The sequence below is a fragment of the Aspergillus brunneoviolaceus genome, assembly GCF_003184695.1.
Source record: "Aspergillus brunneoviolaceus CBS 621.78 unplaced genomic scaffold BO95scaffold_16, whole genome shotgun sequence".
Classification (NCBI taxonomy): Eukaryota; Fungi; Ascomycota; class Eurotiomycetes; order Eurotiales; family Aspergillaceae; genus Aspergillus; species Aspergillus brunneoviolaceus.
Window position 1 is genome coordinate 87,899 of NW_020290746.1, and position 20,882 is coordinate 108,780.

The 20,882-nt window shown below is 53.6% G+C and overlaps 11 protein-coding genes across 11 annotated transcripts; 7 read left to right on the top strand and 4 right to left on the bottom strand.

Annotated features, from left to right (window-relative positions):
• Positions 1 to 839: 839 nt before the first annotated feature.
• BO95DRAFT_408595 (glycoside hydrolase family 92 protein) lies at positions 840 to 3,803 on the bottom strand. Its single transcript, XM_025584109.1, has 7 exons — positions 3,574 to 3,803; positions 2,865 to 3,508; positions 2,496 to 2,818; positions 2,308 to 2,447; positions 1,812 to 2,260; positions 1,634 to 1,734; positions 840 to 1,567 (listed from the first exon to the last, which is right to left on the bottom strand). Exons 1-7 carry the CDS (start codon positions 3,719 to 3,721, stop codon positions 961 to 963), a joined length of 2,412 nt encoding a protein of 803 aa, XP_025444702.1. The 5' UTR covers positions 3,722 to 3,803; the 3' UTR covers positions 840 to 960.
• Positions 3,804 to 4,714: 911 nt separating this feature from the next.
• BO95DRAFT_451204 (PaaI family thioesterase) lies at positions 4,715 to 5,766 on the top strand (the record flags this gene model as incomplete). Its single annotated transcript, XM_025588067.1, has 3 exons — positions 4,715 to 4,892; positions 4,967 to 5,673; positions 5,734 to 5,766. 3 exons carry the CDS (start codon positions 4,715 to 4,717, stop codon positions 5,764 to 5,766), a joined length of 918 nt encoding a protein of 305 aa, XP_025444703.1.
• A 115-nt stretch (positions 5,767 to 5,881) lies between these two features.
• Positions 5,882 to 6,568, bottom strand: BO95DRAFT_490895 (endoribonuclease L-PSP; the record flags this gene model as incomplete). The annotated part of the gene is made up of 2 exons (XM_025590627.1): positions 5,882 to 6,388; positions 6,457 to 6,568. The coding sequence occupies 2 exons, from the start codon at positions 6,566 to 6,568 to the stop codon at positions 6,171 to 6,173; spliced, it is 330 nt and encodes a 109-aa protein (XP_025444704.1). The 3' UTR covers positions 5,882 to 6,170.
• Positions 6,569 to 6,881: 313 nt separating this feature from the next.
• BO95DRAFT_461270 (uncharacterized protein) lies at positions 6,882 to 7,480 on the top strand (the record flags this gene model as incomplete). The annotated part of the gene is made up of 2 exons (XM_025588807.1): positions 6,882 to 6,971; positions 7,064 to 7,480. 2 exons carry the CDS (start codon positions 6,882 to 6,884, stop codon positions 7,478 to 7,480), a joined length of 507 nt encoding a protein of 168 aa, XP_025444705.1.
• A 41-nt stretch (positions 7,481 to 7,521) lies between these two features.
• On the top strand, positions 7,522 to 8,590 carry BO95DRAFT_512454 (fungal specific transcription factor domain-containing protein). Its single transcript, XM_025591518.1, has 3 exons — positions 7,522 to 7,920; positions 7,977 to 8,201; positions 8,272 to 8,590. Exons 1-3 carry the CDS (start codon positions 7,753 to 7,755, stop codon positions 8,542 to 8,544), a joined length of 666 nt encoding a protein of 221 aa, XP_025444706.1. The 5' UTR covers positions 7,522 to 7,752; the 3' UTR covers positions 8,545 to 8,590.
• Positions 8,591 to 9,083: 493 nt separating this feature from the next.
• Positions 9,084 to 10,052, top strand: BO95DRAFT_512455 (uncharacterized protein; the record flags this gene model as incomplete). The annotated part of the gene is made up of 1 exon (XM_025591519.1): positions 9,084 to 10,052. One exon carries the CDS (start codon positions 9,084 to 9,086, stop codon positions 10,050 to 10,052), a length of 969 nt encoding a protein of 322 aa, XP_025444707.1.
• An 810-nt stretch (positions 10,053 to 10,862) lies between these two features.
• Positions 10,863 to 13,097, top strand: BO95DRAFT_408599 (MBL fold metallo-hydrolase). The gene is made up of 5 exons (XM_025584110.1): positions 10,863 to 11,149; positions 11,229 to 11,259; positions 11,347 to 11,477; positions 11,871 to 12,135; positions 12,230 to 13,097. The coding sequence occupies exons 1-5, from the start codon at positions 10,947 to 10,949 to the stop codon at positions 12,653 to 12,655; spliced, it is 1,056 nt and encodes a 351-aa protein (XP_025444708.1). The 5' UTR covers positions 10,863 to 10,946; the 3' UTR covers positions 12,656 to 13,097.
• Positions 13,098 to 13,259: 162 nt separating this feature from the next.
• On the top strand, positions 13,260 to 14,414 carry BO95DRAFT_440501 (uncharacterized protein). Its single transcript, XM_025585980.1, has one exon. The coding sequence runs from the start codon at positions 13,656 to 13,658 to the stop codon at positions 13,974 to 13,976; it is 321 nt and encodes a 106-aa protein (XP_025444709.1). The 5' UTR covers positions 13,260 to 13,655; the 3' UTR covers positions 13,977 to 14,414.
• A 331-nt stretch (positions 14,415 to 14,745) lies between these two features.
• On the top strand, positions 14,746 to 16,568 carry BO95DRAFT_384189 (H(+)-transporting V1 sector ATPase subunit C). The gene is made up of 5 exons (XM_025583444.1): positions 14,746 to 15,225; positions 15,316 to 15,410; positions 15,486 to 15,577; positions 15,646 to 16,138; positions 16,201 to 16,568. Exons 1-5 carry the CDS (start codon positions 14,925 to 14,927, stop codon positions 16,390 to 16,392), a joined length of 1,173 nt encoding a protein of 390 aa, XP_025444710.1. The 5' UTR covers positions 14,746 to 14,924; the 3' UTR covers positions 16,393 to 16,568.
• BO95DRAFT_440502 (adenylyl-sulfate kinase) lies at positions 16,559 to 17,580 on the bottom strand. Its single transcript, XM_025585981.1, has 2 exons — positions 17,405 to 17,580; positions 16,559 to 17,333 (listed from the first exon to the last, which is right to left on the bottom strand). The coding sequence occupies exons 1-2, from the start codon at positions 17,410 to 17,412 to the stop codon at positions 16,706 to 16,708; spliced, it is 636 nt and encodes a 211-aa protein (XP_025444711.1). The 5' UTR covers positions 17,413 to 17,580; the 3' UTR covers positions 16,559 to 16,705.
• A 138-nt stretch (positions 17,581 to 17,718) lies between these two features.
• On the bottom strand, positions 17,719 to 20,671 carry BO95DRAFT_384194 (putative succinyl-CoA synthetase subunit alpha). Its single transcript, XM_025583445.1, has 9 exons — positions 20,286 to 20,671; positions 20,056 to 20,169; positions 19,840 to 19,983; positions 19,404 to 19,786; positions 19,129 to 19,347; positions 18,482 to 19,078; positions 18,395 to 18,426; positions 18,048 to 18,340; positions 17,719 to 17,984 (listed from the first exon to the last, which is right to left on the bottom strand). The coding sequence occupies exons 1-9, from the start codon at positions 20,481 to 20,483 to the stop codon at positions 17,898 to 17,900; spliced, it is 2,067 nt and encodes a 688-aa protein (XP_025444712.1). The 5' UTR covers positions 20,484 to 20,671; the 3' UTR covers positions 17,719 to 17,897.
• Between the last annotated feature and the right edge of the window lie 211 nt (positions 20,672 to 20,882).

Sequence of the window (20,882 nt, forward strand, 5' to 3'; positions counted from 1 at the left end):
CTATGCTCCGAGACGCGATGCAACACAATATGATATACAGGCCAGACACATTATCCAATCCAGCCTCAACCCTCCCTATACCTTCCACCCCGCCGAATCAACTCCCCTTTCAACTCCTCCGAATAACCGCTAGCATTCCCAATCCGCTACATCATGCCCTCCAGGTCGTCCATCGAGATGGACTCGACTCCTCCCGTTTAGTCCACCCAAGCTCGGAGGGAAGCCGCTCGTTCTCTGTTTGGCATAATAATTAACCAGAGTCAGTTCTTTCCTCTTGTGCGGGTGCAAGAGAGCAAAAACGAGCCCCCAGTCCGACTCACCGAACAAATCCTCCACCCATGACCTCTCCACCAGCCTCGTGCTTTTGTCGCCCAGGATAATAGTGTATGCCGCGGACTCCCCGGGACTCCCCGTAACCGAAAGCCGTCCCGATCACCGATAGGGCGAAGGTCGGGTTTGGCATACCATATCCTGGTGATGATTGAAAAGGAATGCTACTTGGGCAGCTCGCATGATGTTGTTCAATTTGCGGGTTCGCACTCGGCCTAACGTGGGCAATGCCCCGTGGCCTTCCACAGTTTAGGGCACGCTGTGCGGACTGGTATTTGCGAGGTGAGCCTTATCTAGCCGCTTGTGCCACCGCCTCTGTAGAAAGAAGGTACCCAAGCGGGCGGAATGAAAAGCAGTGCCAAATGAGAGATGAAGTGGAAAAGAAAAGCAGCTTGGTTTTCCCAGCAATGCTGTTCATTAGTGTTGCAGTTCTAGCAGTACAAATCCTCATGTCAAAGGTGGACAAGTCACACGTGTTGAGCATGTATACTGTCACTTACACCCGATTTCCGCACCACCACCCTGACCTTCCAAACACTAGAGACCTACAGTCGGTACACCTCACCTAGCTACCGTACACATTTGCCACACACACAGAGCGAAAGAGACACAAAGAGAGAGCAAGAGCCCCTACTCATACCTAAAGTTCAAAGTTGCATCCCCTTCCGTCCCCAGCGAAGGCGGCAGATCCCCAACTCCCTGGCCCCAAGAACTCTCATTCCTTCCCAACCAGAGAACCAACTCCCTTCCCTCGGTGAAGAAATCGTGCCCCACATAGCTCTTAGTGTACGGTTGTCCATCCAGTGTTGCCGACTGGATGTATACCGCCTGGTAGCTCGGATCGAAGCCCACCGTGCGCACGCGGGCCGTCTTGCCCGTGAGCGGGGAGGTGATGTTGACGCTCTCAAAGAACGGGGCCGTGATCAGATACACGTTCTGGCCGGGGTTGGGGAACAGGCCCATCATCGTCATAGCCACGAACGAGCCCATGGCGCCCGAGTCGTCGTTGCCTGGCAGGCCCGTGGGTGTCGGGTTGAAGAAGGCCGGAATGTAGGTGTGGGCGCGCGCGGTGGACTTGCCCGGTCGGCCGGCGTAGTGGTACTGGAAGACGGTCAGGAAGGCGGGCTCGTTGCCGATGTAGGTGATGCCGCGGTCGTGGAGGTAGTCGAGGCGGCGGGTGAAGGCGTCGGGGCCGCCGAGGAGGGTGATGAGGGTGGACATGTCGTGGGGGACGAAGCTGCGTCGTGTTTCGTCTTAGTATTGATTCGTGGAAGAAGCACTAAAAAGCGAGAGCGCAACTTACAATTGATATTCCCAGATGCTGGATTCAAAGGTCTCGGCGGCGTTGTTCTGCAGGGAGCAGGATCGGCCGCTTGTGTCAATGTTGGAACATGTTAGGGGGTCCTAAGCCAGGTATTAGTCTGCCATATCAAAAAGCTATCGGTGATTGTGTCATGGTAGCGTGTCGTAGGTATACGAACCTGGTATCCCCATGTGCCGTTCAAGTATTTCGGCTGGAAGAAGCCCTTGAATCCAGTATCCGTGCCGTTGAGAAATGAGGTCTGATCTGCACGGAAGAGATTCTGCCAATATTTTGCAGTCCTTTCGTACTTTTCCGCATCGCTCGTCTTACCCATACCTCGAGCCATTTGTGCGATAGTGAAGTCATTGTAGGCATATTCTAGCGTGCGGGATATACTTCGTGTCAGGGTTCCGAAGCCAATGTAGTCAAAGTCCTCCACGGGAATGTAGTTCAGTGCCTTCCAGCTCTGCAACCCTCCCCGGCCTTCGTTGGACCAGTCAAACGGCTCCTCTTCCGCATCTTTCTGCACCGCTGCATACCCGACTTCCCAGTCAACCCCGTTGCTAATGTTCTTGACGTATGCGTCTGCAAGCACAACATCTGCGTTGGAGCCTCCCTGCGTATAGCCTACACCTCTGTCAGCATTAACTGCGCCTCATCACGTCAGTGCTTACCTTTGCAGAGTGACATGCGACAGTCAGGTAGCCATCCAAGATGTCGTTGCGTATCAATCAGGGAACGAACCATCCGACTCAACGATGCAGGGTCAAAGATTGTCAGAAATGGAAGCTGAGATCGGAAGGAATCCCAAAGGCTGCCCACCACGTTAGAAGAGACAAGATTACTGCAGCGACTGGCTTACCAGTAGAAAGAGTCAAAGTATGGCTCCTCACTTTCCCACAACGGATTCTCTCCAGTGTAATCTTGAGGGTTTACCATAGTTCTGTAGATCCCACTGTAGAAATTGGTCAAGGTAGATGCATTCACCCCGGTTCTGGATACCCTAATTGGTGCCATCTTCTCTGTCCACTTATTGACTGCTGCCGCACGGGTCTTATCGAAGTCGAAATCGTATAATTCAGTCTCTGCATTTTGACAAGCCTGCTCGCTACTGATAAAACTTATGCCTACGCGGGCTTGGACCGTGATTTCAGATGCTGCCTCGAAGCGTACAAAAGCACCGCCCTAAAACTGTCAGTTCGGTATTCAAACAGTAGCTGAAACGACATACCGGAAGAGGGTAGCCATTTATGCTGCGCGAGATTGTGAGGTTCTTGACATCACTACTAGCCCGCGCATCTACAAAGATACCAGTGTCTCGAATGTCGGCCGCGCTCTGGTAATCAGCACAGAAGTATGGCACATAAGAGCCACTTCCGAAGCTTGGCAAGAAACGTGCGTGGCCAGTCATGCGTCCTGTCGTGGCATCAACGGAAACAGTCCCATTGTCCTGGCGCGTGTCGGACAAGTCGGAAAGATCTAACAAGATGAGAGGATTCGATGATACATTGGCGGGAAACCGGAACCGGAACAGAGACACATGATGAGTGGTAGTCATATCCACCTGAATCCCAGAGTTCATTGTCAACCCAAAATATCCCGGACTTGATTTGACGGAAGAGGGGTCATAAGCCGTCTTTCGCTCCTTCTTTGGGTAGACGCAGCCATTCACGTCGTCATTCTGGCATGTTGTATAAGGGAACAGAGGGAAGTTTCCGAGAGAGGGTTGGCCGCCGGTGCCTGAGTCGTGCAGACTGGAGAAGCCGGTGATACGACTCCCGTCGAACGCAAAGCCCCCTTGATTGTTTTGCGAATCTGTATCGGCTACGGCTTTGGCCATGCCATAGGGAATTGTCGCGCCTGCGAAGACATTTCCTAATTGACACTATCAGAACGACGCTCAAAAGATAGAGTATTTGGGAAGAGTTGGCGGGACATACCTCCATTGGCACTCCCGATGAGAGGATTGATGTATTGCAGGACATCGTAGTCATCAACTGCTGCCGAGGCAGGGTCAGACGAGCCCAGAACAACAGGTAGGATCAAGAGGAGCGAGATCGAACTCCAAACGGCCATCTTGAGTGCCATAGGAAGAATGAATCGAGGGATAAGGCGCGCGTGTGGGCGAACTGAAAGCCGAGACGAACAATCGTTGTGGCATGCAGGCGCGGACTGTCAAGGGGCGCGCTGATTGCCCCTGCCACAAAATGAGCTGCGCGAACATCTTGCCGGCCTAGCATAATGCCCCTGACAGCCTTGATGGGGTCATGAATGCAATGTAACCATTTTAGCTCCATTGGTCTGATGAGATTCAATGAGATGATGCAGAGCGAAGTCGCTAGTCACACTTCCCGCAGAGAAGCGCTAATCAGCTTGCAGGGGGGTACTCCAGTTCAAGGTGTTTTTAAAATTCTGCCCGGCCCATAAGAAATTTAGGGAGTGTCGCACAATCTGTCAAAGGCATTGAGAGGGACTCATTGACGATAGAATGATAGTAGTGGTTGTCGGGGGTTGGACGAAGGGAGGGAGAAGCTCATTGTGTACTCCGTACTTCACAGTAGGAGAGAATTGACATGTGGGTTGTACAGTACTACTGTACTACAGACAAGCCACGGTCCAATGACTTTGTGACTGCAAAACAGCTAAACATTTCCTATTACAATTACTCTGGCTACTTCAACTCCTCCCATGACTCTCGTTATTCCCAACTACCATTCCCCCATCATTTCTGGCCTAGAAAATTCAAAAATATTCCCGAATGACAATGATGAAATTATACCACGATACTTTGACCTCCGAGAGCGATGAGCCTCGGCTCCTGCTGCTGCGCCGCACCAATCAGCAGGGCGGGCGGGCGGAGCTTCTGGAGGGGATTTGGCAGCGGGTCTCTCTTTCTCATCCAGTTCCAGTTCCAGTTCCACTGTCGCGCCGACTCTCGATGGATCCGCAACCCTCACCGCGATAGTCTTCAGCAATCTGGTTCGGTCCGAGGGATCCATTGCGGCTTTCTTTCCCAGGCCATCCGCTTCCCCTTTTTCTTTTGCCCCTGCCCGCGCTGCTTTTTCGCAGAGTCTCGCCGCCATGCCGCAGGTCCCAACAGTTCGCCTGGGATCCACTGCGATCCTCAGCAGTGTCCAACAGCCTCTTCGCTCTTTATCTTCTTCTCGTCTGCCTGCCGCAGCTTCAAACCACACAGCTTTACTATCTTTTCGCTTCTCTCCGCCCCCGAAACCAACGTGTCGGGCATATTCTTCCACAGGTTTGTCCCGTCCATGCGATCAGCATGAAAGAACAGCCGAACTAATCTGACACATCTCTCTGCGAACCATACAGCCACTCCTCCCCCTCCTCGATCCCGTCTCCGCCGCTTTATTGGCTTCACGTCACTCGCCGTTTTTGCCTTCATCGCTGGAGGATCCTACCAGACCTTGAAGACCGCCTCGGGCATGATGGACCTCCGACTAAGCACCGACGAGGAGACCCTCTCCGCCTTCATCCCCGGCGATGAGTTCACCAAGGAAGTAGACGACTATATTCGCAATCATCCACTGGCCGTCTCGCTGCGCGAGGACCCCGCCTTCACCGAATCCCGCCCACACTTGAAGATGCCAGCACAGATGCGCGCGCGCAGTCTCACGGGCGGAACGTTGGCCGGGCCAGAGATGATCGTCGTGCCGCCATTGGTGTTCTGCGAGGAGGGTGGGAAGAGCCTGGTTTCTTTGCTGTACCTTGGTCCCAGCCTCTGCGGGCATCCCGGAATCGTGCACGGCGGTCTCCTGGCCACCTTGCTGGACGAGGCAATGGGCCGCTGCTGCTTCCCCGCGCTGCCGAACCGCGTTGGCGTCACCGCCAACCTGAATCTCGATTACCGCCTTCCCGCAATGGCGGGTAATTACGTCGCGCTGCGAGCAGAGACGGTCAAGGTGGAAGGTCGCAAAGCCTGGGTGGAGGCGCGCATCGAGACGCTGCCGGAAGATGGCAAAGAGCCGAAAGTCCTGGTAGAGGCGAAGGCGCTCTTCATTGAGCCCAAGCAGGCTGCGGTAAGTTCGACTTCTCGGGAGCGCGTGCGGGATCAGTAAAAGCTAACGAAACCTCCACAGGCAATGTCCTCCCTGTACAACGTCACCGCTTAGACCATTAGACCCCCGATACATATTTCCCTTACGTGGGGTTTTTGTTATCCCATGGAAAGCACTGGGATTCGGAGATCACCATGATTAGATCGTTCTTCAAGCGCATAGACGATATTTCCAGATTTATATAAATGTTTACCGTTTTCAGATCAATGTGTATGTATATAACCTGTTCTGCCCGGCCCCGTTGCGACTCTATTGGCATCTCGCATATTTACTACTGAACATGACCTGTCCGCTATGACAGACTTAGAGACCAGCTTAGAATACAGTGCCGTTAAGAGATGTGGGATTGGCTATCACTATACACTGCCAGCAACCTCGGTACCTTCAGGGTCATGGGCCACTACCTCGATCTCCACGCGCATGTCGTCTTCGCCCAGACGGGTCACCCCAACGCAGGTTCAGAGCGGTTCATGATCTGGCATATACTTCTTGAAGTTGCGAACCATTGCTTTCAGGGCTTCGTTATTGATGGGCACATGGTATGAATTGACCCTGTACACCTGGGACCACCCTTTGCCTCCAGCGTCTTTGAGGCAGAGCTCTACGTTGGAGAAGGCGAGGTCAATCTGAGCATTGATCTCTTTCTCAAACTCTCCTGTCTTGGGATCCCAGCCGCCTTCGGGATTCTGGATCAGCAAGAGTGTCTCATACCTGGGACAGTAAGATTGGTAGTCTCTTTCTTACCTTGGCCAGAACATTCGATCCGGTTTCCAACACGGACGGTTTGGCTGTAGCGGAACACCTTCTGTTGGCGGACTCCATGGCCCTCGTATGCGTAGAACTTGAGGTGGGACATAATGGTGGATTTTAGATGATAAATGAATGGAGTTGAAGTGAGAGAACAGAGGATTGTGTCTTGTGAGAAACTAATTTTGCAGTACCTCTTCTAGGCACTCTTTGGACAATGAGGGTTAAATATTGGCCCTTGGGGTAAGTTCGCCGCCGGGCTCGGAATATGAATTCCTATCGAGACTATCACCTCTCCCCGTTATCGATTAGCGAATGCCACTCCATGTCACTTTCCTTCCTTTCGAATTGCAGAGTCTCCACTCACCTCAGCACTGCAACTCGTTCAAAAGCCTCGGACTGATTGAGACATATTGATGAAGATGTCAACGGAAGCAAATCGCCAACAGCGCTACTCAAGAAGCGATCGGTCACGCCCCGAGCTCAGTATGCGGCACAAGCTTGTCAGGAATGTCGGCGACGGAGAGCAAAGGGATAGCTTCAGGCAAATCATGCGACATGCAGCACGGGAGGACGAAACCAAACTTAGCTCACTGTTCTATAGTGTGATGGTCACAAGCCGTCGTGTGCTCGGTGTCTGAACCGCGGCATGGAGCGCGTGTTTAACACCCGAGATGACAGTCGTGGCAGGGCGCCGAAATTCTTAGTGATGCAGCTTCAAGCACGCATCCAGCAGCTCGAGCAGGTGTTATTGCTCCATTCCATCGATGTCGATGTCCATTCATCTATAGCTCAGCTCAAGGCCGCGCATCTTCCATCAATCTCCCCCTCCCATTCCCAACAACGGTCGAGAGAAGAGGAGCCCGTTGGGGCACTGTGCGCGAATGAACCGTTCGGTTTGAAAGACAAGGATGGCGATGAGGAGGAGATGCGCTTCTTCGGCTCCAGTAGTGGGCGGGTGGAACTACTGCAATCCACTCCTTGTATTTCTCTAACAGAGATCCATCCGAGTCGTGACTGACGAGCGTGACCACGCTTCACTGCTTCTACTATTGCAGTGCACAGCAACTTCGAACTAACCTCTTTACAACGCGCTTCATTTCGCTCGGGTCTGAACCGGTTCCTTCAAGACCCTGGTCTAGTCCCTCCTATTGACGAGAAGAACATCTCATTGCTCTCTATTTCCAGTGGGAGCAACCGTGATTTCAGCTTGTGGACGAGCAACTTTTCCGACAGAGCTTGCGCCAGGAGGGGCGAAATTGTAGTCCATTGCCGCTCCATTGTATCCTGGCTATGGGCGCTCGCTACTCGGAGAGACTGGAATTGCGCTCCACGCCGGACGGCCCGAACACTGCAGGCGAAATTCTCTTGGAAGTTGCCGAAGTACTGCTTAATTTTGATCTCCGGTCCCCGAGCATCACCACCATCCAGTCCCTTGGCATCATAACCATATTTTACGTTGTAAGTGTTTAACAGCTCATCGGGCTTGTCTTCGCCATCCCTGACTTGTTTGGAAGCTGAAATCTATTGTTTGGTTGAGGCGATCGGGTCTGACTCTAAGGGCTGGCTTCGCCATTATCCGCTTGGCGCTGGATATGGGGCTGAATCTAGATTCTGCGACGCTGGAAAGGACTCATCAATTTCCCGAGGTCGAGATCAAGCTCCGCAAACAAATATACTGGTCACTTTACTGTACCGATAAGCTCTGGGCAAGCTACACCGGGCGGGTCTGCACCAAGTTGGTAGGGTTGCCTACTTCTCCTCGCCATTCGACTCCTTCAAAATTGGATTACGGGACTGATTTGGTGTTAGGACTCCCAATATTCGGTGGAATTGCCCCTGTCAGGGGTTGCGTTTGACGATTCCAAGCCTACGCAGATGCTTCCAATGCTTCTCCACTCCCTGTCCACCCACTGCCAGATCCTTGGGGAGATACTTATGAAACTTTACGCTCCGGGTAAATTACCGCCTGGTATTCAAAGAACCACATTCTTTGACTCATGTCTGTCCGAGCTCAAAAGCTGGAGATACCACCTGCCCGTGGCGTTGTTCGAGGCGAGGACTCCGGCGCAGAAGTTTGTCTGAATGTGAAATGGAACCAAAGATGGGTTTTATGTTGAGAGAATCATTGTACATCCATTTAATTTCTGTCAGCTCAGCCCTAGTCTTAGCAGACTTGTTTTGTAACAGCTTCTCATGGTTGCCTGGACGTTTTGTTGTATCTTCTTTGGCGGAGGCCTTGGTTACTAACTAGCATTACTCCTATAGTTCATTGTCTCATGAGACTTGCAAATCGAGCCTCAAGACACCACCGTCGAGGACAGAATCACAGAGCCTCAGGAATGTATGGATATATGATTAAGATGGCTGCCCCACAAGAGCGCAATGACTGCTGGACCAAGACAGCCCGCTGGAGATCGTCCACATTTCCATTCAGCCATGGGTTTGTCTCCATGGCTTTGTCTTTCGGATCATGACTCAGTATGAGGAATTGGATTTAAAGATAAAATGAGCCAAGATCTCCACGGATACCAATTTCAGCGGGTCTGCATGCTTCGCGAATTGACATACCCACCAGGTCATAATCACACTAAACATATACCACATACACCCCATACACCATCATGGACGGTCTCAGGAGTCTCCCGCACGAGCTGCTAGCCATGAGCATCGGATACGCAGCGGACTGGGTCAGTCTCGAGAGTCTGATTCTGACCTCGCCGCTGCTGGCCGCTCTCTTCGAGCCTGGGGAGTTCCCTGATGCACTCGCCGACTCGGATGCGATCTACCTCGTTAAGGAGAACCTGCAGGCTAATCCGGTTATGACCTCCGAACTAGACCGTTACTTCTTCATGTGCGCCGCGCTCCGGCGGCCCTCTGTCACTGACAGCAGTCTGGCCGACTTTCTGGCCCGTGACTTCTCGCTCGAGACCACAAAGACGACAATGACCCGCGCCTCGCTGCGGGAGATGGTTGCTGTAGCGGCCAACATCCAGCGCCTGGCCTGCATTTGTCTGACCAGCTTCCTGACGCGGCTGCGAGATATCTTTTCGGAGGACCTTGCCAGGGCCCGGTTTCTCGGTGGTTTCCCGGATCTCGGGCCGTATCGGTTGCAGGACGTAGGCCCGCCCTTGTGGAATGAAGAGTCTCGCGTCTACCGTGCCCTTTGGCATCTACAACTCTTTGCTGATATATTGGGTACAGGCACGGCGACTCCTCCTACTCCTCCTCGTCCCCAGCAATCGAGCAGCTGGTCACAAAGCGATATCATGTATCTACAGAACCATCATCTGCGGTGGAGCGGCGGGGGACAGCTGCCCTCGGGACAATATGACACCTGGTTCGAGATTCTCGAGGTGTCGGGCTGTCTGGAGGCGCTTTACGGGCCCGACGATGCCCCGGTCACCGCGATGGCTCAGTCCGATGACGCGAGTAATCCACCCCAAATCGAATTCCGAAGCAGCATCGGGTACTATATCAGTTCATACAACCCGCCTCTCATCTCGAAGATGCCGGTGGCTTCTCGTGACACCGCCGTGTGGGCGCCTCCGGAGCCGCCCATACACCTCTCGGACGATGTACGATGGTGGTGAGACCTGGACCTTTGAGCGACCCAGGTCAATGATGCGCTAGAAGATATGCGGGAGGTTAAATGGGATAATGTGGGGCATTGTGAACGGGAGCGCCCAGCACTGGACGGGTTGGGCATGTCGGTGTGGGATCTCTGGCGATTGTTCGGCTTGGGACTCTATGACCGCTTGCACAACGAACGGAAGACCTTTACCACGCCGGATGGGGTCGAACATCTCCGAAATTTCTTGCAAACACGCCGTTGGATCAATGAATATCATTTTAAATGTCTTCTGAGGATGTATGGGGTGCCGGAGGTGGCAGGTAGGGCATGTTTTTTCTAGCAAGATTGGGTAAAGGTTGTGATCTATTCCCCGTGCGCATTTTACTCTTCATTCCGAAATCATTTTGCTCATCTAATTTTGCCAGCCTTTAGGTTATCTTGCGGCATCCTTTCTTGAAATGCCGTTGCTGGTCGTCCTTTCTCAGAATCTCCAAGTTTCAATGCAGTTCTCCCCCCTCCCCTTCCCTTGGTTGGCGTAGAAAGAGAGGAGATTAAACATTCTCAACCACCATGAAACAAATGTGCTAGAACAAAGTATGTAAATAGTGTGCATCGGCCTCATAAAAGCAATAGACAGACTATCTGCACTTTATGACCGAACTCACTTCATGTATACACAGTAGTGTTTTGTAGCTCCTATTGGAACAGCTGCATTTACCACGAACTAGGTAAATTTGACGTCACCCGTGCCACACCACTGTCGCGGTCTATTAATCTATCCATCTATCAATCAATCATCCATTCATTCCAGCAAGCATCTACCAACTCCCCAACCCCCATCTCCAACCATTATACCTTTCGCAATCCCCTCCCGTTGTAATTATTGATTAGTCCAATACCCAGAGCAACCAAAATGCCAACCTCCACCCCCCAAACCCTCACCATCGACCCAACCCACCCAGAACCACCAACACGACACCACCACCACAACGACAACGACACCACATCCTCCATCCCCACAAGCCTCCCCGCCGCCAAAGCCACAAAGGCCCACCCCCGCAACCCCGGGGCGGAGAATGCTTCAATCTACTTTGTCGGGAACGCGACCACCATCATGTATGCTCTTCCCCTTCTCTGTCCTCCTGATATGGAAAGGAAGTATGCGAGAGTAGAACCTGGCTAAGCTCTGCGATAGACAATGGCATGGTATTCGGATTATGACTGATGTATGTGAAGCCTATTCTCGCTACATGACTTATGAGGGCTGTGTGATTCAGTATAGCGGTGGCTAATGATTTCGGCGTGAAAAAAAGCCCAATTTCCTGCACGCAGGCGACCATGTCCATCTCGGGCCGGGGGTGACCTCGACCCGGAGGAAGGATCCGGCGGTGGATTTGGAGGATCTGCCCCGGGTGGATCTGGTGCTGCTGTCGCATTATCATGAGTATGTTTTTTTCTTTTGCTTTTCTACTTGGTTTTACATGGGGGGGAAGGGGGCTTGAACGCTCTTCAGTGGGGGACAGTCGAACGACAGGCCCGCTGCTGGAATTAGGGTTGTTGTGCCCTGTTCAATTCACAGCTAGCTGCAGTCGTTGAGGGCGGCAGTTGTGCATGTGTCTAGCACATACGACCACAGGGTGTGGAAAATAGGGCTTCCCGTCCGCTCAGCCGTACTCAAGCCACACGCCGGGAGGTTAGTAGTTGGGTGGGTGACCACCAGCGAATCCCTTCTGTTGTATGTTTTTTAGTCTGTTTGGGGGCATTTTTGGCACTCTGTTTTAAGATACTTGCTTTTTCAAGTCAGCCAGACGGTATGACACTGATACGATGTATGCAGAGACCATTTCGATCGACATGTAGAGGACTCCCTCCGCCGGGGCCTCCCCATCATCACCACGCCGCACGCGCAATCGATCCTCACCTCCAAGGGTGACGACTCCTTCACCCGGGTCGCATCCGTGGATGTGTACGAGCAAGCGATGGTCGATATCCGCGGCGAGCACCCGCCGGACAAACAGCCCCGGTTGCGGGTGACTGGTATGCCCGGGAGGCATATCCCCCTGGCGAAGCCTCTGGAAAAGCTGAATGAGCTTGTCGGCGCGGTAAGTCTGCGTCATCGTCGTCATGCCTTCTTCATCTCCTTTGTTCTCTTTGTCTGTTTTTGCTAGTTGTTTTCAACTGACTAAAAACCACCAGATCCCCCCCACAAACGGCTGGATGCTTGAACTCGGCTACAGCAGCAGCAGCACAACGACGACCGCCGACTTCACGCCGGGATACCGGATCTACATCTCCGGGGACACGCTGATGTTCGACGAGCTGAAGGAGATCCCGCGGCGGTATGATGGGCAGACGATCGACCTGATGCTGGTGCATCTGGGCGGCACGACGGTGCCGTCGCCCGCCCTGGGCCCGTTGGCGATGATGGTGACGATGGACGCAACCCAGGGGGTCGAGCTGATGCGCTTGATCCGGCCGCAGGTGACGATCCCCATCCATTTCGACGACTATGACGTGTTCGCCAGTCCGTTGGAGGATTTCAAGGCCCAGGTGAAAGAGGCGGGGTTCGAGGGGGAGGTAGTCTACTTGGACCGGGGGGATGAGTATCGGTTTCATGTGTAGAAAGGACTCAAGTGAGGAGAGAAAGCGAATCTCAGGGAAGTAAAAAGTACAGTACATCCAAACTACTGAGCAAGGTGGGAAGACGCATGGGCTCGTGTCATTGGCGGGTTGGGTTGCCTCCCTTGGCCAGGGTTTCGTTTGTGGAGTGGATCTTTTGAGTGCAATTAATGGTCAAGGGCAAGGGGGTGGTCGGATAAAGTACCGTGGACTAGGACAACTGGGGAGTTGACAATGAAACTCTTTTTTTTTGCCATCGAGATGGAGTAGAGAGGGACTTGTGTCTTGGCTGATGATATCGGGGGCACGCCCCCTCCAATCAACTGGGGTACGGTCCTCAGTGCAGGGGTTATGTCGAAATAATCCTCGTGAGTTCGCACTTCTTAACCAAAATTAACAACGGACCCAGGTTGATATTCCCGAAGGGTCTGGGCGGAGAGTGGCAGATGGGAAGGTGAAGGTGGAGAGTTCATCCATGATGTAAGACTTGAAGGTTGAACGGGTGAATCAGACGGTCCAGTCAGCTGCAATGCGCAATGCAAACCAGCCAGCCCTGCAGATTCCGTTCGTACGTCTCCAATTTTATTTTTATTTCCTGTACTGTACATCTTGCAGCGGGATTATTGCATGACCCTCGCTTCCTGCTTTCCTCCTTTGTTTGCCATCCATCCATGCAGTGGTGGTTTGAAGTATATCCTCGTATCTTATACTTCTCCTCCCTTCCCTTCAGCCTCGTTTCAAACGATCAGCGTCCCCACACGTCATAGTGACACCAATCGCAAAAGTTCCTTTATGTGCGGACTTGTGAATGTAAACTAAGAAGTGAATGATAAAGCGAGATCAGGTCGATCATTCGAGGACCACAACTTTTATCTTCACGTCAAACTTATTTATCTCTGGAGAAGAAACTCAACGTTCGCTAAAGTGTCACCTCAACCATCTCAAATCATCTCTATCGCAAATCTCCACAACATACAAATACTCCAACGAAAAGAGAAACACAATGGCCAACGCTACATTGAAGAGGGAGCCCGCCGCCTCCGCGAACAAAGTGCCGACCTTGCACACCATCCACAACGTCAAACGGTCCGTGTCCTACTCGCCTGCGCAGAACGGCGAGCACGCCGCTGCTGCGAGAGCGGCCGAGTCGACCCGCGGATGCGATCACATGGTCAAGTCCGCGTTGACGGAGTTGCTGAACGACGACGGGGTCAAGTCGAATGCCCGTGGGAGTCGGTCGGTGCAGAACATGCTCATGCAGAACGAGAAGAAGCGCAAGTCCCAGCGGCGGCAGTCTTTGCTTGAGCAGGGGAATCATAAGTGAGGGAGTGGAGGGTATGCGACAAGCATGATGAGTTAAGCAATCTGGGATCGTGTTGCTGCTGCTGCTGGCATGGCTACTTTCATTGACTGGGAGGAAAAGTTGCGATCTGCCTTGTCGACGATGGAGACATGGTACCGATCTACTGAAGCTGAGGTCGATTGTATGGAGGCTCGGTGATGGTTTGAAGATCTAAGGATGGTCAGTACACGATGACCGGGTTCAGCAAGATACCAAGTTTGGTCAGCACACGACGACCGGTGTCGACTCGGATGAACTGCAGCTCTAAAGACGCTGGAGCAGAATTGCAGAAGGATTAGAGGAAAGCTGGAGGTTTCGTTGTCTTGTTTTTCAGTTCTGGGATTTCCAAAAAGACGGGTTGCATTGCGTTATGATTCATGAGTACGATAATGATAATGAATAATGAGCTTCGGATTCCGACTTCATACTTTTAGTAACTGCAAGTGTTGTAGACTGGTCAGTGGGCGGCGCATTTGGCCTACAGTATGCCAGCTCTGTTTAGTGCACACAAGTATAAATCTGGCGGAGTAGTTTGGCTGCATGTGTCCTATTTATTAGTAGATATATGTCAAGCAGCTGACAGGCAAGCCAAGAAAAGCACTATTTTTCCAACAATGTCTGTGTAACTGACAAGCCTTGGTGGTTTCTGGGTTGGTGAAACTAAATGATATTCCCCGGGTTAAGCCACTCGCGCACTCGCCGACCGCCTCCGAGTGACTGCCCGACAAGCACTTGGAGCCTCCGCTCCGCAAGCTGCAGCTCCACCTCCCCTCTTCTCTTACCTCCAGTTCAACTTCCGTCCCTCTCTTCCTCTCCTCATTTTCTTCCGATCTTATCTGCACACGACTATCGCATGCGTGGTCCCCTCGCAGCACTCGAAATCCTCCGATAGTCAGTCCCCGCAACTCCTCGTCCCGTGCTGCTGCCACCATGTCGAAGTCCACCAAGTACCTCCTCGTCTCGCTCCCCACCTCCATCACCCCCTCCCACCACCGCGACGACGCCCTCGATGCCGTCTCTGCCACCGTCGCCCCTGAGAATGGCTCCGTTGCCCCCTTCCCCATCCCAGAATTCAAGATCGGTACCCTGGATGCCTTAGTGCAGCAGGCCGATGAGCTGGCCAAGCTGGAGGCCGCCTGCCAGGGGGTCGTCGCCAAGGTCGGCGATGCGCTGAAGAATATCTTGGAGGGCGACGAAGCGCAGATCGAGAAGATGAAGACCGTGAACGATAGTATGCAACCCTGCCCCCGCTCTACCATGACACTCCCTTCTCGGAGAATCTGCCGGTTAACGCAATGACGCAACCCTTCTGCCTTCGTAGAGCCGGTGGACCAATATCTACGCACATTTTCCTGGAACAAAGTCAAGTACCGGGCCGATAAGCCTCTGGCGGAATTGATCGACTTGCTACAAAAGGTGAGTGGTATTTATGTCATGTGTCTGGTACGAATGGAATAGGCAGGGGACGGCGATTGTTGACGCCCAGAGCAGGAGGCCGCTAGTATCGATAACGACATCCGCACAAAGTATACCCAGTACAACCAGGTGAAGAATACGTTGGCGACGCTTCAGCGGAAGCAGACGTGAGATCTCCCTCTTGTCACACCCCTATGTCTTGATCTAAAAGGCCGCGTGCTGACATTGGCGGTAGGGGTAATCTGTCCACTAAATCGCTCGCCTCGGTCGTCGACCCGCGCACCCTGGTCCAGGATTCCGAATACATCGAGACGCACCTCATCGCCGTGCCCGCTCAGCAGATCAAGGAGTTCCTCAAAACTTATGAGACGGTCGCGCCGATGGTGGTGCCGCGGTCGGCCACGCTCGTGGCCTCGGACAACGACTTCACGCTGTACGCCGTCACGACGTTCAAGAAGCACAGCGTCGAGTTCGTACACAAGTGCCGTGAGAGCAAGTGGATCCCGCGCGACTTCAAGTACGTCGCCGGCGGCAAGGAGGAGGAGCGGCGGAAGGTCGAGCGCGTGGGCGGCGACGAGCGCAAGCTCTGGGGGGAGACGCTCCGGCTGGGCCGGACGGCGTGGAGCGAGGCGGTCATGGTCTGGATCCACGTGCTGGTGCTGCGGGTGTTTGTGGAGACGGTGCTGCGATATGGGCTGCCATTGGACTTTGTCTGCACTTTGATCCGGGTGAGTTTTCATTCGATGGGAATTTTTTGGACAGCCAGCGGAGTGCTAATTCAAGACGACAGACCGCGAGCTCGAAACAAGCGGACAAGGCGAAACACAACCTGGACGACAAGTACTCGTATCTGGCGGGCAATGCGTTCGGGCGCGACAAGAAGGGCCGGGTGAAGCGCGACGACCCGAGCGAGATGCACGGCGAGGGAGCCGCGGCGGCCGATTATACGGCATACGTGTATTACGACTTTGAGTTCCAGTGATTACTGCCATGGTGTTTAATCTACCTGAGCTGTCTTTTTTCTTTGTCTTGTGGATATGTATAGCGTACATAGAGTCGAATGGCATGCTTGATTGAGCCTTGCGTGACATGTTTGTCTACATCAACCATCTCCGGATTCGGCGAAAAAATAAATCTATTTGTATATATACAGATTCAACGCAGCCCACCTTTCTTCTGAAGCTCCATCTGCACTCTATGCAAGACAGCCAAAATTATCAACAGGAAATATTCTATATTTCAGGCACCCTATCCACCGCCCCTCTTTTGCCCCCCTGGAACAAATAGATCTAAATCTAAGCAGACTTAGGAGGGAGGTACCCCTTGGAATCGAGATACTCAATGATCTGGCGCACAGCCTCCTGCACGGGGACCTCATGGTTCTTGATGTGCACCTCGGGCTTCACCGGCGCCTCGTAGGGGGCACTGATCCCCGTGAACTCCTTGATGACGCCCTCGCGGGCCTTCTTGTACAGACCCTTGGGGTCGCGCTGCTCGGCCACCTCCACGGGCACATCGACGTACACCTCGACGAAGGGCAACCCGGTCTCCTCGCCGGGCGTGGGCACCTCGTGCAGCTGCCGGGCGGTATCCCGGTCCTTGCGGTAGGGGCTGATGAACGAGGTGATGGCGATCGAGGCGCTGTCCGCGAACAGCTTGGCCACCTCCGCGATCCGCCGGATGTTCTCGTTCCGGTCCGCCTCGCTGAACCCCAGGTCCTTGTTCAGGCCGAACCGGATGTTGTCCCCGTCCAGTCGGTACGCGTGCACCCCCCGGTCGTGCAGCAGTTGGTGCTCCAATTCCACGGCCAGAGTCGATTTGCCCGAGGCGGAGAGCCCCGTCAGCCAGATCGTGAGGCCTTGTTGTTTGCGCAGGTTGCTGCGTTCGCTGCGCGTCAGGGCGCTCGCGTGGTAGGTGATGTTTCTGCGGTGGGGTTAGTGGTGGTTGGTGTGGTGGTTGGTTTGGATTGGGGATGGGGAGAGAACGGGACTTACGTGGCCATTTTGAAGGAGGTTTTGAGGGTTAAGGGGAAGTTATGGGATGAAGGATCTGGGAAGAGGGAGATGTTGTAGGAAGGAAAAGAGGAGAGGAGGGGGAGTCAGAGAAAAAAGGGCGAAACCTGGCTAAACTACTTTCCTACTCACTCACTCATTGGCACGGCGGCGGGGCCGCCGATCGCGGGGTGGATTAAGAAGTTGATTTTGCCAAATTGCGTTATCGTTGGGCGGTGAGCCCATTGCGGGTCTCTTTGGTTGCTGCCCGCAACTCACTTGGCTCAGTCAGGCACGCTGCGACTTGTTAAGGTTGGGTTGGTTACGTATGCCGCCGCGGGCCTGGGCCCCGCTACTACGTACAGCCTGTACAACCTGTACACGACTCAGGGGACTGTAGACCGTCGATATGATTCAGTGGCCTCTATCGTTGTCTCTGGGTGACTCCTTGTCGGGGATCTATATTAATGTGATGCGTACTATGGCATGATCTTGTTTAGCGTTGCCCTGCCAGCTCTATCACCCGCTTCGCCGCGGCCTCGAACTCGTCAAATGCCTCCAGCGGGAGTCCACTCTCCGCGATCTGCGACATCAACCGTTAGCAAATAACCTCACGCGAGCCCGGAGCCGGACACCAAGCATTTACCATTCGTTGGCCCTCTTTCTCGTTGGTCCCCCGCAGCCGCACCACTAAGGGGATGCGAACGTCCAGATCCTGGAACGCCAGCAGAATCCCCTCCGCGATCATATCGCACCGCGTCAATCCCCCAAAAATGTTCACAAAGATGGCCTTGACTCGCACGTCCGACAGGATGATCTGAAACGACGCCTTCACCGTGGCCGACGTCGCCTTGCCCCCTGTGTCTAGGAAATTGGCGCAGTGGCCGCCGTGCATCGTCAGCGCGTCCACCGTGTTCATGGCCAGCCCGGCGCCGTTGACTGTATGGGGTTAGTCGGTGGTCACCGTTTCGATTGATGAGAGGGGTTCCTTACCTAGTGTGCCTATACTTCCCTCTCCATCTAACCTACAATCAAGGATGAGCATCATGTGCGGAGAGAGAAGGTGCGAGCACAACTCACTTGACGTAGACGATACCGTCTTTCTCAGCCAGGACCTCTTCCGGCACCTCCTCTGCTGGGTTTCTCAGGCTCTGAATATCTTCCTGGCGTCCTGAACTTCGGAAGGCAGCATCGTCGAATCCAAACCGTGCCTCACGCACTTCCAAGGCATCCGTAGCATTCGCTCGGACTTCCAGGAGGTATGCCTCATTCTCCGTGAAGATCTGCCAGAGTGCCTGGACGAGTGCAGCCAGTTTCTCTTGCGACGCGGTCGGAAGCTGCAGGTGGGAGGCGACAGCCTTGATAAGCGGACTTGTGCTCTCGAGACCCGGGGTCTCGTAAGGAAACGGAAAGCAACCGGTGTGCTCGGGGCTGAAAGCGGCGGTCGACGATGCAAGGATGCATGGAGACAGCGCGGTTCTGTCAACGGTCAGAGTCAGGAAGAAGTCCGCATCCGATGAAGCGATCTCTTTGACCGCAATGGACTTCGCTCGGAGCATGTCGAGCGCCTGGAACGGCTTCACGTAGAGGTTCCGGGTTTGCTGTTGTGGCGCTTGGTGACTGACATCTACCGTAGCTCTTCTCATTGTGTGGAAGCCTCTTTGTTGGCTTACGCCCCTGGCAAACTACAGCGGTTGAGTATCTTGATGATGTTTTTGCTCCAAGACAAACTCACATTGGCATCATGGGCTAGCCCTCGACTCTTCAGGAGAGTCTTCATACCCTCTCCGAATTTCTCCGGGTGGTTCACCATGACTGCACCGGCACTTTCCAGCGCCTGATACTTGGCTTTGGCGTCCGGCTCTCCAGGAGCGGTCCAGGCACCGGCATGACCCATCACGCGTCCTGCCGGCGCATGCTGACCTCCGACCAGAGCCATGATGGGTCTATTCGCAGTGTCAGCATTTGCAAGCTGACATGGCACCTCAGATCGCACACATACTTGGGATTGGCGGTCCTCCGGTAGTAATCTCGGATCCAGTCGGCAGCATCCATCTCGGCCGTCCCCCCAATCTCTCCGACCAGGACAATACCTTCGGTCTCGGGGTCACTTTCGAAGGTCCTCAGAGCGTCGACAAAGTTCGTCCCAGCTAGCACATCCCCTCCCATGCTAATACAAAGAGTCTGGCCCAAGCCCGCACGGGTCGTAGATGCAGCAGCCTCATAACTCAAGGTGCCCGACTTGGCTACGATGCCAATCTTACCTGGCGTGAAGCATGGCAAGGGCTGAAATCCAATGCGGCATTTCCCTGTCACCGAGATGATACCCGGGCAGTTGGCCCCGACCAACCTTGTCTTTGACTGAGTTTTGAGCATCGAGTGCACCTGAACAAACAATTAAGCAGTCGGCCAATTTGCACAGAGAGAAAGGTCCTTACACGTAGCATATCATGAATCGGAACATGCTCCGCTACAGCCACAACCAGCGGCACCTCCGCCTCAATGGCCTCCTCGATAGCCGCGGCAGCCGAACCACCAGGCACGTAAACGGCGGACGCATCCACCCTCACATCAATCTGTGCCTATTACCCAAGTCAATTCGTCCGCTCTGTCTCAAAATAAACCTCGGGATCCAGCAAGGCCATGCTACATACCTCTCTAACGGACCGAAACACCGGAAGACCCAGGTTCTCCCCCCTAGCATTCTGCTTCACGCCTCCGACGACCTTCGTCCCCCAAGCCAAAGATTCTCTCACATTAGCAGTCGACTAGAAGAAACGGAATCAGCTATTTCACTCTTGCCAAGTTCGTATCTGCAACCCTAGCGCACGGTACCTGGTTACCTACATGAAATGATCAGTCACAGCCAAGGTCCACTATATACAGGTATGGCACGTGACCTACCAGGAAAGCCCTGGAACAACACATGCGTATGAGCCCCGATCTTGAGATTCGGTAGTGTAGCTGCATAGTTCTCGGTTCTGCGTGCTGAGGTTGTGAACCGGGCTCTTGGGCTGAGGGATTGGAGCCTTGAAGGCGTCGTTCGCCGCGCCTGCGCGGGGATACAGCATAAGCGAGTCATGGGGTTCGTCGCAACTTGGGTCGGATCTCAATGGGGATTAAACAAAGCAGTCACGCAATTGAGCCAGCTGATGCTTATACTCTGTTTCAAATCTATGGTGTTTCTGATGTGGGCGTCCCAGATGACAAGGTAGTAAAGTAAGTGTTGACAGCGGCACCGCCAATAATGCGGGGAAGTTATAAGAGAAGAAGCACAAACATTGAAAATCGGAAACGCTACTGGGGGGCCTCGGAGGATGGGCGGCCCCTTAAGAATGTACTGTAACTTAATGCGCTACGAGTACTTACAGTGCCGATCCCTACTCTCTGACTTCACATTGGGCGAGAGTTTCCGAGGTCATTGTGGGGACTTTGGGGCCAGAAGAAGACGCTTTGATTGGGTTTCTCGGAAGTTGCTGAG

Excerpts from the sequence above, each read along its gene's own strand:
- BO95DRAFT_408595 (XM_025584109.1), bottom strand. The coding sequence starts at position 3,721 with ATGGCACTCAAGATGGCCGTTTGGAGTTCGATCTCGCTCCTCTTGATC. Across the intron at positions 3,509-3,573 it reads CATCGGGAGTGCCAATGGAG|GAAATGTCTTCGCAGGCGCG; the intron begins GTATGTCCCGCC and ends AGTGTCAATTAG. Across the intron at positions 2,448-2,495 it reads TACTTTGACTCTTTCTACTG|CCTTTGGGATTCCTTCCGAT; the intron begins GTAAGCCAGTCG and ends CGTGGTGGGCAG.
- BO95DRAFT_512454 (XM_025591518.1), top strand. The coding sequence starts at position 7,753 with ATGGGCGCTCGCTACTCGGAGAGACTGGAATTGCGCTCCACGCCGGAC. Across the intron at positions 7,921-7,976 it reads TCATAACCATATTTTACGTT|CTGAAATCTATTGTTTGGTT; the intron begins GTAAGTGTTTAA and ends CTTGTTTGGAAG. Across the intron at positions 8,202-8,271 it reads GGCGGGTCTGCACCAAGTTG|GACTCCCAATATTCGGTGGA; the intron begins GTAGGGTTGCCT and ends ATTTGGTGTTAG.
- BO95DRAFT_408599 (XM_025584110.1), top strand. The coding sequence starts at position 10,947 with ATGCCAACCTCCACCCCCCAAACCCTCACCATCGACCCAACCCACCCA. Across the intron at positions 11,260-11,346 it reads GTATTCGGATTATGACTGAT|CCCAATTTCCTGCACGCAGG; the intron begins GTATGTGAAGCC and ends CGTGAAAAAAAG. Across the intron at positions 11,478-11,870 it reads CTGCTGTCGCATTATCATGA|AGACCATTTCGATCGACATG; the intron begins GTATGTTTTTTT and ends CGATGTATGCAG.
- BO95DRAFT_440501 (XM_025585980.1), top strand. The coding sequence starts at position 13,656 with ATGGCCAACGCTACATTGAAGAGGGAGCCCGCCGCCTCCGCGAACAAA.
- BO95DRAFT_384189 (XM_025583444.1), top strand. The coding sequence starts at position 14,925 with ATGTCGAAGTCCACCAAGTACCTCCTCGTCTCGCTCCCCACCTCCATC. Across the intron at positions 15,411-15,485 it reads TGATCGACTTGCTACAAAAG|GAGGCCGCTAGTATCGATAA; the intron begins GTGAGTGGTATT and ends CGCCCAGAGCAG. Across the intron at positions 15,578-15,645 it reads ACGCTTCAGCGGAAGCAGAC|GGGTAATCTGTCCACTAAAT; the intron begins GTGAGATCTCCC and ends CATTGGCGGTAG.
- BO95DRAFT_384194 (XM_025583445.1), bottom strand. The coding sequence starts at position 20,483 with ATGACTCGCTTATGCTGTATCCCCGCGCAGGCGCGGCGAACGACGCCT. Across the intron at positions 19,079-19,128 it reads CATGATGCCAATGTGAGTTT|GGGCGTAAGCCAACAAAGAG; the intron begins GTCTTGGAGCAA and ends GTAGTTTGCCAG. Across the intron at positions 17,985-18,047 it reads AGAAAGAGGGCCAACGAATG|ATCGCGGAGAGTGGACTCCC; the intron begins GTAAATGCTTGG and ends TTGATGTCGCAG.